General features: G+C 33.9%; 1 protein-coding gene across 1 annotated transcript in view; it reads left to right on the forward strand.

Moving 5' to 3' along the window:
* The window catches only part of CDH7 (cadherin 7), a 113,036-nt gene that overhangs the window by 6,621 nt on the left and 93,148 nt on the right, over positions 1-13,267 (forward strand). Inside the window, exon 2 of the mRNA XM_045527430.1 lies at positions 5,379-5,784. Coding sequence (XP_045383386.1) covers positions 5,575-5,784 — 210 coding nt within the window. The 5' untranslated portion in view covers positions 5,379-5,574. The remainder of the gene's footprint in view (positions 1-5,378; positions 5,785-13,267) is intronic.

A 13,267-nucleotide genomic window follows, 5' to 3' on the forward strand; every position in this document is an offset into this window, starting at 1 on the left:
GCCATCACCACTACTCTTTCAAACATCAGTGGTTGACCCCTATTCAATTCTCTCCACAGATATAACCTATTCCTCTTGTTTTCTCCTCAGAGTTATAATGTTCCACATTTGTAACTGTCCAGAAGGTGACACAGATCTGTACAAGTTCCCTCAACTATATACCGATACATCTTTTTTTTAATGTGTTTTTTCCTGCACTAATAATAGTCAAGCGGTCAGCTGTCCAGACCTCCAGAGTGTCACTCTCATAAGCTTTCCCACGCAGACAGGATACCACACCATACAGCATGGGTGCAGATGTCTCTGTTTTTCTGGTGTGGCTCCTATTAACTCCTGTATGTGAAACTCAGAGAGGAGAGGAGGCAGAAGAAAGGGAGAAGATAAATAATTTGAAAGTCTGACGAGGGATGCAGTGTTTCTGTTTGTGCTGTATTGCCACACAGATTTGTGAGGCAATATTTAATCCATTGTGAAAAGTCAACAATTGTGATTGGTCCTGTGCTCAAGTTCATGTTAATGTAAAAAAAGTTATTGCAGTACCTTCATACCACAATAATGTTGACCTTTGTGAGAAGATAAAAAGCTTGTTTGGAGAGTTTATGCGATAGATGAGAAAATCTCAAGTTCAAGTTTTGGTTACTTCTGTTTGACAACCATAGACAAAGAACTAAAAGTTTTTCATAATTCTTCAGGGCTTTTATTTGTTTCATGATAAGCTGACTCGGGACAGGATGCACTGAGTTGAACTGTTATACTGGCCTTTACCTTGAAAATCAGATGTGATTGAAAAGGAAGGCAAGGATTTGGGGAAGAGTGATAAGGAAAGGAGCACCTGATCTGTGACCAGACAGCTTGTCCCCTGCCATGTCAGGTGTATATTCCTGGCAGCATCAGTAACTACCAAAATTATTGGTGAACAAATTATGAAATATCCTTACTTCAGCTCATAAGTTCAGACACCATTTTCTGGTTTACCAAGTACACTCCAGAAAGTGTACGACAGCAGATTTATCTCTCTCATAAAAGAGAATTTTGTCCTCCAATTATGTACACAAAGCCAGTTAAAGTATTCTTGTGCACTCCTGTAGACCTCTGGAGAAAGGTAAAGAAAATTTGGCTCAAGAGCCTGGCAAATACTTCAAATACTGCAGAGACATATAATGGAATCGACATGACTGTGATTCATAAACATAGTAGAGTTACCCAGGAATTTATATATTGACTTATTATATGGTTAATTTTCCATATTAAAATATGAGGTTCATTGTAATGAAAACAAATCTTCCGTAAATATTTTCCAAATGTCAATTATGTGCCTACTTCTTTTCTAGATACTACAGATACAAAGATAGGTTGGCTATTTCTATTCACCAAGGTTTATGTTAATACTATTAATAGCTGCTTTTAAAACTCTTGATTTAAATAGGATAGTATACAATCATCAGGTATCTTTCCTTCACAAATATTATTGCAATGACTGTAATATCATCCATGGCGTATTTTGTAACTCCCTTTTTTTATATGTTCTATTAGGTAATTTGATAAATGCACAATCTTACTGTATGAAAGAGAAATTATCTTCAAGAGACAAGATGAGAAAATTCAATAGCTCTTGTTAAAGAGCATGCTGCATTTCATAAGCAGACCAAATGCTTCTTTTACATTCCTATAGCTTTTTTAAATTTCTCTACCTTTTATTTTTAATTATTAATAATACATACTTTATCACAGCTTTTGAAAAGCTAACAAAATCAATTTTATGTAATTGTCAAGAGCAGAAAAGTAACATCTGAATAAAAACAGACTTTAAAATATAATTTGGTTCAGCTCCTTCATTTTGAAAATGTGAAAAGTAAAATCCCAGAGAGATCCAAGGTCTTACAGCAAGTGGTGGAAGTTATAAGAGCAAAAAGCTCAGTGATCTTATCCCTAGTCTAGATTATGTTTCCTTTGTTCCTCATCAGTGAACACCTTAGTGAACTCAAATAAATTTCCCCAATTCTGATACTAGTGTTTGATTTATAAAAAATTCTAGAGGGTTTGCCTTTAGGAAAGAAATTATTATATTTTTTCTTAAAACAATTGTCAAATTTGTTTGTATTCATCTAGATATTTTGATTCATAACCATATATATTTCTCTGGCATCAACTTCAACTATCAAGAATGTTTTCATTTAGCTTAAGAGTTTTCTAAAACATCCGACTATAGATGATATTAAAATGAAAACTAACATAACTTCACAAACAACTTCAATTTTAACATAACCAGTTTCACCTAAAAATGTGATTGTAATAATCCCTACAGCTATTTTTATTGTTTTTTAAAATTTTTTATTTATTTATTTATTTATTTATTTTTATTTCAGAATATTATGGGGGTACAAATGTTTAGATTACATATATTGCCTTTGTTCTACCTGAGTCAGAGCTACAAGCGTGTCCATCCCTCAGACAGTGCACACCACACCCATTAGATGTGAATATGCCTATCCCCTTTCTCCCCTCCCACCTGCCCAATTTTTTATTGTTTTTTGATGTGTAAGGCACTACTCTTAGCATTTCATGATTTGCTCATTTAATCCTATGAAGCAGATGCCATTTTTATCATTTTTATTTTATAGGTAAGAGGCTTGAGGCTTCATCTCTGAAACCTAAGTTCTTAAAATTTAACTTACCCAATATTACATGATTAGGACATGACAGACCAAGAATTTGGACCTTTATGGGATGCAGACACCCACAGTCTTCAGTGTATAATTTATACTAAACTCCCAACTTTTGTATTCCAAAAGCTCATTTGCTATTTAGTTTTTTAGAAGTTGGATAAGTGTTCATACTCAAACATTATTACCAAGTCCACTTAATTCATAAAGTAGTCTAAATAATGTAATTTTGCTTTATCACTTTTTTTAAAAAAAAAAACACATGGTAGGGACCAAAGTGTTTATGTCATTATTTTAAAGAGATAATTCATTCTTTCTTGAGAAAGGAAAGGGTGAAACTAGAACTGTTCTTTGGCCCCAGATTTCACGTTCTGGTGTCAGTCCTATGACCACAACTCTAAACTATCTTTCCCCAGCCCCAAGAATGTGGTATATGTATACCATGGAATATTTCTCAGCTATACGAAACAATGGTGATATAGCACCTCTTGTATTTTCCTGGATAGAGTTGGAACCCATTCTACTAGGTGAAGTATCCCAAGAATGGAAAAATAAGCACCAGATGTACTCACCATCAAATTAGTTTCACTGATCAACACCTAAATGCACATATAGGAATAACATTAATTGGGTGTCAGGCAGATGGGAGCAGGGAGGAAGGGATGGGTATAAACATACATAATAAGTGTGGTGCGTACTGTCTGGGGGATGGACACACTTGAAGCTTTGACTTGGGGGGAGGGAGGAGGGACAAGGGTAATATGCATAACCTAAACGTTTGTACCCCCATAATATACTGAAATAAAATAAAATAAATAAAAAAAGAATGTGGTTTGCCACTAGATGAAGGAAGCTACATGAACTTGCTCCTTCCCATGCAGACAGCAATGCCTACTAAAGGGCACTTCTTTTGATTCTCTTCTCATCATTGGAGTAATCAACACTAGTGCATCATTCCTTGCCTTCTTCAACTCCAGATAGCTTGTCTCTCAGGTGGGGTAGTCAGACCTGCCTCCGCTGATCTTTCAATGTAATCGAGGGGCCTACGTTGCTATATCAAGGCATGACCTCAAGTTACTTGCTCTTTATAATTCTAAGTCTAGAACAACTAGCCCTCTAAGGTGATTTCTAAATGGAGTAAATTCATTTTTGATCCTTAGATGGGAGATCTGGATTTTGGGAGATTGTGTTCAATGCACAGGCCATAGTTAGTATCCTCTAATAACAGTTAACATTCTGGTGGGTCTCAACACATGTCAATTAGCTGAACATTGGATCATTCTTAAATGCACTCTGGAATATCAAAACTTTGTAGAGATATTTTTAAAATGTATGTGTTCATTTTAATAGAGCTCAAAGTCAATGCAACATGTTTCTTCCAGTTGTGTGGAATATTTAACATATTTAATAAATTTATATACATGTATATATGTTCTTTTACGTTTTTTCTGTATAGAGTTTTTCTTAAGAAATTTGGCTTTCAGAAATATTTTTCTATTGAATAACAGACACTTCTGTTACAGGAAAGACATGCAGAAAGATGGAAAAGCTTATAAAGATTGTGTATTTTCTGCTTTAACAGGAAGATATCTTTTGGCTTCTTGTTCTCAAAATTATAATTTGCACCTCTTATTCTTCAAAAATAACAGAAATAAATAAATGATAATCTTCCGCCTTAATCATTCTGTTGTTGATTTATTTATTGGAAGTAAAATGAATTCATAAACCAAAGTGCAACATAATGATTTAAGTGAGTGCTTTGTCATAAATTCTCATTCCTCTGTGTTTTGGGGGTGTGTTTGAAAGCTTGTTTTGTAACTTATTTTATATCTCTTGCATAATCAGAATTCTGAAACTGAAATAAATAGATATTAGAATAAAAGGTTTTTTTCATGCTGCTGCTAAATCACCTCCTGGATGCATGCCAACAATCTGTGGGGCTCACAAATATAGTTGTGTTTTCTCATCCTTTTTGTTGATCAATATAAATCAATTCTATAAATGTTTATGGAGAATGGCCCTACTATGCACAAGTCCTGGGCAAGGTGTTCCATAAATATTTGTAGGATAGCAAATAACTGCAGTGCAATGGGATAACCTGACATGCTACACAGCATACATGACAATAAATTTGAAAGGGGGAAATAGAAACTACTGAGCTTTTCAGCTGATCACAATCAAATAAGAACACATCAAAACAGCTGGTGTTCTGTGACTCAGAATCAATCAACCAGTTTTGAATCACCTCAGACTTGTTTATTTCTCTTTACAGTTTCACAGAAGAGATTTAAACCAGCATATGTCCTTCCCATTTGCTTAAATCCCTGCTTTGAGTTGCTTTGCTTTCACATTCTAATACCAATGAATGAAAATGACTGTAATATAAAAGTAAAAAAATAAAAGCTAACATTAAAATGCTTTTTAAAATGATGCTGCTACATTTATGTAAAATAAACCATATGCTCAAATAAAATACCCTAGAAGAAACGTGATATTTTAAGGTTGTGTTATGGAATGAGGATAATTCTGCATCAGCAGTATTTATGTAATTTACAAATATGGAAATGATTATTATAATTTTCCAAGTATATAATTAATATTTTAATGATTATACAAATAATATCTTTGGAAAATCAATATTAGGCTAGTATATAAAAGCTAAATGTTATTATGTGGTTTTGTTTTTGACACTGGCTCCTCTCTTTGTTCTGATAGGTACCTATTACACCATTCCTTGGCGAAGGCTATTCAGCAGTGGTGACCTCTTCCACCCCAACACTCTACAAATTATTATCTCTGGATTCCCAGCTGACACCCTGCCGGAGGCAAAAGCTACTAAGCCAACTGGAACTGTGCCTTTTCTCTTGTCAAGGTTTTTTTCTTACACAGGAAAAAGAAAGAAAAAAAAAAGATGAAGTTGGGCAAAGTGGAATTCTGCCATTTTCTGCAGCTAATAGCTCTTTTCCTGTGTTTTTCTGGGATGAGTCAAGCAGAACTCTCAAGGTCCAGATCAAAGCCCTATTTCCAATCAGGGAGGTCCCGGACGAAGCGCAGCTGGGTGTGGAATCAGTTCTTTGTGCTGGAGGAATACATGGGTTCAGACCCCCTCTATGTAGGAAAGGTAGGGCATTTGGCCTTTCAAAGTTGCAAATGATTATTGTCAATGACTGTGGTTGGATGGAAAACTGCTAACTTTTGCTATGGGGATGGAAAACACAAAATATCATTCCTAGGAAAGAATTTATGAAGTTTTTGGCATTAGCCACTTCCAAGTTGTAATCAGAGTGTTATATTCAGTACAGCATAGCCGTAAGTTAAGGAGTGATGCTTCATTCCTAAAAAGAGATGAGGATCCTACAGTGGTCTAGTTTACTGTGATTGCAGCATACTGGTAAAACTGTTATCACCAAAATTAGAACAAGAATATCCACTAAAAAATGAAGAGTAGTGGGCTTTTATAGCCAGTTGATTTTTTAGCCTCTTCTTTAGGGATAACTATGTAAATAATGTCCATACTAACATTTATGCTTGTGTATCCTTCCCTGATACTTATAGTATCAAAACTGCAAAGTGAAATTCTTGATCCTAATGGTTCTAGATTATGAACAATTCAAACCCACTTTTCTTAGTGGTCTCATTTTGATACATCTCTGTGGGTTTCTTTCTTTCTTTCTTTCTTTCTTTCTTTCTTTCTTTCTTTCTTTCTTTCTTTCTTTCTTTCTTTCTTTCTTTCTTTCTTTTTTTAGGTTGCTTGGTAAAATTTTCTTTTGATTAAAACTGAACATGAACAGAAGTCAGTTAGAAGTGATATTAGACAAATGGTGGGCAGTTCATGGCACATTTGTTTGGTAGCCAAGAGTTAGCCAGGTGGAGATTTTTTTTTCCTCATAGCTTCTTTCTGTCTGAATATGTGGGCAGGAGTTTTCATTGGAGGGCCTCGTGAACCAAATTGTGCTTCAGAAAAGTATAGCCGGTTGGGCACAGGAGCTCACACCTGTAAGTCTAGCACTCTAGGAGGCTGAGGCAGGAGGATAGCTTGAACTCAGGATTTCGAGACTAGGCTGAGCAAGAGTGAGAACCTGTCTCTACTAAAAATAGAAAAAATAGCTGGGCATGGTGGTGTGCAACTGTAGTCCCAGCTACTCAGGAGGCTGAGGCAGGAAGATCACTTAAGTCCAGGAGTTTGAGGTTGCTGTGAGCTAGGCTGATGCCAAGGCACTCTTGCCTGGGCAACAGAGCAAGACTCTGTCTCAAAAACAAACAAAAGAAAAGCATGGCCTTTTCCCTGCCATTCTCATATCATGTTCCCAGTCCCTAGTCTACTGAAGGTTCAATTATTTCAATATTTGTAAAGATTTCCTGAATTTCTCAATTTGATTCTGAGTACTGGTTATGTGAAATCATGTTTTTGTGGCAATGTAAAATTTTCTAAAAACAGCAAAAAATATTCCCATTAATTTGGTTTTAAATGGAGTTGGCTGGGTAAAGTTAATATTTTAAAAATCAATACAATTTTAAAATGTAAATGCCCTTTTAAAAAATTTTATAACCTTCACATAATAATTCAGAATGCTTATACACAAATAACCCCTGCAAGTCCATTTAAAATTATTAAAATATATGTCCCTACCATTACTTAATTTCCAAACATGTACAAAGTTATTGGGCGATGGTGTTGTTCTTTTTCTAAGAGAAATTGTGTGGTTTATTGATTAGATAATAAGAAATATTCTGTACTTCCCTTTCAATTCATCGGAGAAGGTTGCTTAACAAATTTTATGTGACAGGAAAGTTAGTTATTGTTTATCTCTTGCATGCTGCGTATTGGGACTTCAATCCAGCCATTGACAGTAAAACTCAAGATAGAAATGGGTTAAAAAAGAAAAAAAAAAACTCTTAATTGACTAAAATGCAGGAAAAAGGGCAGTAAAATAATTTGAGATGGAGAGAGGATTTATAGATAAGAGAGACAAATGTAAGACCTTACAGAAACAATTCTTATATTTCCTTAAAAAAAAGTGGCAGAGAACTTCAGTACTACAGATTTTAGATATGAGATGATGAAATGATTCTTTTTAGGTTGGTGCTCTGAATAAACAGCAATATAAGAATAACTTTAACCTCACTATATTTTGATCACTTGTGTATATAAAATATATATACGCATGTCTGTGTGTGTGTGTGTGTGTACAGAAATTGATGACTATGACCAGAAATGTTTATAGGACAGAGAAAACTAAAAATTATAGATGAAGACGTGGTGGAGTGGCTAGGCAGATAATCATGAAAAGAAAAAACCTTATCAGTACTTTTCACAGATGTATATTTAACCTATGCTAATTAGATGACCATACTCTTAATTGTCCTGACAAAATCTAGCTATTTAGGTAATTTGGAAAAATATAAATGATGACTTTAACAAACTTCATAGCTTAATTTAATCACAGAATGGATAAGTACAGTGTGTTTCAGATTAACATCAGTTTTATTGCTGGCTCTACCACTTCCTGCTAGTTGTATCACTTGGGGGCAAGTTGCCTAATATTACATTTTCGTTTTCTCATTTCTAAAATAAGAAAAATGATATCTACAAGTCAAGGCTGTTACTAAATAAAGGAGAGTAAAATATTTGGAGCATACATTCAATTAGTCTGGACATCATTATATTTTCTACTTCACTACATATTAATTATAAATTAACTGAATTATGGATAAGCTATTGTATTATGTATCAAATGTTGTACGTGTGATTCCTTAGATGAAAGCAGGCATTATTTTATGGTCCACTAGTGTATATATTTATTTCAGTTAATTAGACGAATGGTCCATTTTGGGTGTGCTTAGAAATGCGGCATTTATTTTTATACTTATATATGATTCAACTATGGCAGAAATATAATTAGTAGGTTAAAAATCCTAAAAACAGGAATTTCAAATGTTGGAGAAATTATCTCTGAATTTTTTGAAACCTTCGAATTTGGAGGCCTTCATATTAATGGATTGTGGCCAACAAGATCAGTTGAATGACTGAACAGAAAGTAAAATTTGGTCATTAAGACATTGAGGATAATGAGGCCACAATATGGCTTTCAGCCTTATTATTTCACCTAATTTACTGGGTTTGTTTTACCTATGATAACCAAGACTAAAGTAGATAGAACAGCCTGTTGAATGGGACCGGGAGTGCTTCTAGAACGCTTACCGAGAAACTGCCAGGGCACAGACATCTGTGCTGGGTTAGACTCTGATGGAGCAACCTTTATCATTAACTTTCCATTGTTGTCTTGTGAAATAAGTTGATAAACTACTGACCCTAAATGTATAGTCTTAAGGAAGGAGTCCTTAGGCATTATTCTGATTGATTTCTGTTTTAAAGAATAATAGTGCATCTTTCCCTAAGTGTATTTCTTAATTATCATCATGCGTGTTTTCTTGTCGGTATATGGGGAGAATGAAAGGGAGAGTCTTTTCTTCCTCCGACTTTATAGCATCGCTCATCTTGTTATTTGCCACACATAGGAGGTGACAGTTTCCACCCATTTCATTGCCTCACATTGCACTTTTCCAGCCCAGTCTTTTTGTCACCTTAGCATTTCTCACTTAATGTCCCTTAACCATCTGACAAAAAAATCTGTCTACAAAACCACCCAGTCTCTGTTCCAGGGATTAAGTGTTTTTCATCTTTCCTAACCGTAATGGGCTGCCAGCCGATCGCTGTGCTCTGGGCCATTACTTTCACTGAAACGTGTGTTCCGTGCCTCTTCCACAGTTGCTTCCTTAGCTGTTAACATCACTCTTGCCTTTTTTGCTACTTTCCTTTCTTCCCTTCCCATTCAGGGAGAATTTATTCCTATTACCCCACTAGAAATCAAATACATAGAAGTGCAGTTTGTAGGATTCACTTTGCTTTAAATTTAAGCTTCCTGAGAAGTATTGGTGAGCATTTTCAATGCATTTAATTACATGTCAGCAGTATCTCTCACCAAGAGATTCTTTATCTCCTGATATCTAAAGATACATTCAGAGTTTCAGAAAAGACAGTTTCATCTTGAAAACAGGTTGTGGTAAAAAAATTGAGTTATAAATTGGCTTCCTTAACTGGGAAATTTTGTATTACCTACAGAAAAAGAAAACAATAAATCCCAACTACCAATGACTTAGGGAAGAGTGTATTCATCGTAGCAAAATTTACATTTTATAGATTTTGGTGAAAAAAAAAAAAAAACACAGGAAAAACATCCTCTGAATATGTAGTTTGCCCAAAATCAGACCAAATCTTAGGAGAAAACAAAGACAGTTTGTTTTTTCTGAGAATGTATAAAAAACTCATTTTCATAATATCTTTTAACCAGAGTTAATTTGTGAAGGCCCTTGTTCTTATCTTTGTTAGTTTGCTGATAGAAGTGTGGAACTCCTGGTGATTTCAAAAGGAATTTGGACATAGATCATCTCTGTGGGATGCAAATAAGTTCAGGTTTTTAGAAATACTTTTTGGCAGTTATTTTTAGCGATTATAATACTCCTGTGTAACTGTAAGATATGAAATGATTTTTCTCCACATAAAATCAATAATTCAAAATTGTTATTTGTTTTCTTTTTACATATTGAAAATAAAATATGTAAGGTTGTGCCACTAAAATGCAGAAACCCGCTATTAATTCAGTTTAATATTGCTAATTTTCTTCAAAGTTATCTTAGTTTTGAAATGGTTATAATTACCAAAGCCTTTATCAGGTAAAAGTATACAGCAAAAAGTTGGAGGAAGTGGGAGAATTTCAGTTATAAATCTTGGTATAGCCAAGATAGATACCATAGATTGGGCTGTGTATTTTCTGACTGTCCATGTATGTTGATCAAAATCATTTAAATATACTACTCTTTTTTATTTTAAAAATAAGGGAGTACACGTATTTTTTGTTATGTGGACAAATTGTACAATGCTGATATCAAGGCTTTCAGTGTACCTGTCACTAGAATGGCATGTATTGTACTCGATAGGTAGGTTTCTATCCCTCATTTCCCTCCTACCCTCCCCCTTTCTTAGCTGTCTTCCTTAACATCTGTTTACGTTCATACACACTCTACTTGCTGCCTCTTTAGTGATGGAAGCAGCAAAAATAAAGAATAAAATACAGTCCATAATAGCTGTGTTTCTATATTGTATTTATGTTGAGTTTTTAAGTGCAAAATATAAACTAAAATGATGATTTAGGTCTTTCTATATAGAGCACACTATAATTGTTTGGACAAGCTTTATGTGCGTTGCTCACTGATACATTCATAGAATCTGCAGCAGTCTCTGTGGCTCACCAGGATACACGACAAAATTAGTTAAATGGCAGGACAGTCACTGAGCTTTGCTGGTTTGAGCATATATAGGCAAGGACTTTATTGGGAGAAATTTTGTCCTAATCATTTGGCAGGATTTTATTGATTATGTGTCTTAGGTTGATTACCAGAGAGAAACACATAGTTTGGACAAATATCCTTAACATTCTATCCAAAAATTCTTTTTTGCCTGTTGTTAAACCTGCCCTCTGTGTTTTCCCTCTTCCTTTTTCCCTCTCTCCTTCTTTCTTCAAATACTTATCAAGTACTAACTCTGTGATAGATATTGTGCTAGACAGAAGAGCTAAAAATTAGATTCTTTCATAAAATTCACAGTCTGGTTGGTAAGCCAAGCAGGTGACCAGATGGCTATGGAAAGCAGTAAATTCCAAAGCTAACCAACAGCTGTAGAGGGGGTTAAAGCAAAGGAACTCACTCATAGATTCATGAACAAGTGCTTGCATAAGGATACCTGTCATACTTCTGTGATTTAGTATCTTTTAAATACAATCTTCAAATAAACAAACAAACAAACAAACAAAAAGACAGAGAGAAAGAGATTTATCTTCTAAGAAAGTAGGACAGAGTCTTGTAAAGTTATATTTTGGGAGAAGCTTTTTATATAGTAGAAGAGATCAGCAAACAGAAACCCTACGTTAAAGTTCTCATTTTATCATTATTTTGAACAAGTCTCTAAAACAATAATTTTTGATTTTCTCATCTATAAAATGGATATCAAATTGGCAAAAGTTTAAAACTTTTTATTTTGAAATAATTTCAAACTTACAAATAAGTTGCCAAGTAGTGTTCCCAAATCAAGTTCCCCAAATATTAATATCTTGCATTACTACAGCAATTATATAAACCAGAAAATTAACACTGGCATAATTCTGTTTACTAATCAACAGATTGTTTCAAATTTTGCCAATTTCTCCAATAAAGTACTTTTTTCTGATAGGAACCAATTCAATATCACACCTTTCATATGTCCTATCTCCTTAGAATTTTCCAGTCTGGGATAGTTCTTTAGTCATTTGTTGTCATTCTTGACTAGCATTATGGTAGAAAATCTCACAATCTGGGTCTGTTTCATGTTTCTTCTTAATGTATACATTTCAGGATACGGGTTTTTGGCAAGGATAAGAGAGAAGTGATGCTTTTTCCTTCTCACTGCATGATATCAGTAGATACAGGATGTTGCTATAACTCATTCATAATGATATTGAATTTGATCACTTGATTAAGGTCTTGTCTGCCAGGTTCCTTCTCTGAAAAAACATTATCTGAAAGTTCTGATATTCTGAAAGAGGCATAAAATTTCCAAGCTGTCATTATAGATGGGAATAAATACTGCCACTGGTTTGAGGGGGATGCGAGGGATAATTCAGTACAGTTTATGGTCCATTTTGAGAATGAGGAGTGGGGTAGTGTGAAACATTGGCCAGATTTAAATCTATAATACTATTGGACAATGTCCATAATTTTATGTAGTAATTGATTATGTTTCTTAAAAATACATCAATTTTAGGATGTCTTGGGGAAATTAATTTTGTTTTTTTGTTTTTTGCTTTTTTCTGAACCATGTAATAATGTTCTTTATAGTCCAGAATTCCAAGAAACTTTTCTACTAGAGTTAAAAATAAGAGTTTTCCTCTCACATTGCTTACAAAACATAAAAAAAAAACAAAACTGTTTTACATTGTAAGATTGGGCCCCAAATACTTAGCCATTATAATTATACACAAAACATTATTTTAGAAAATAATAAACGCTTAGATTCCTATAAATTAAAAGAAGTAGTACAAGATATTACATTCTAATGTCTTATATTTATTGTATTTATGAAGTTGAAATCTAAACAATTCATAGAATTATATTTAATTTTGAAAAAAATGACAATTCCTTCTAATAATTCTTTTGTAAATCTTATGTTTCATGGTCAATATTGATTAAATCTTTGGAAAGCCTTGTGAGTTATAAAGGAGGTGTTCTTATATTAGAGATGGGGTAATAGATACATTTGGAGTAAAATAAGTAAAGCAGGAGACAGCCAGTAGAGCTATAATTGAGAAGTGCTAGAAGGCAAATCTGGATGTTTATATCAAATAATTATCCTTTTTTAAATTCTAAAAGTTTGTAACAATTTGAGTGAAAATTAATACCATTTTGTCATAAAACCAACCAATTATATTTTGAGGAAACAAAGTTTCAGTATTGTATTAATCTGTTCAATTCTATGACAAAATATGAGACTAGATGACTTAAACAGCAAAAAT

Source organism: Lemur catta, chromosome 16 (assembly GCF_020740605.2).
Source record: "Lemur catta isolate mLemCat1 chromosome 16, mLemCat1.pri, whole genome shotgun sequence".
Taxonomy (NCBI): Eukaryota; Metazoa; Chordata; class Mammalia; order Primates; family Lemuridae; genus Lemur; species Lemur catta.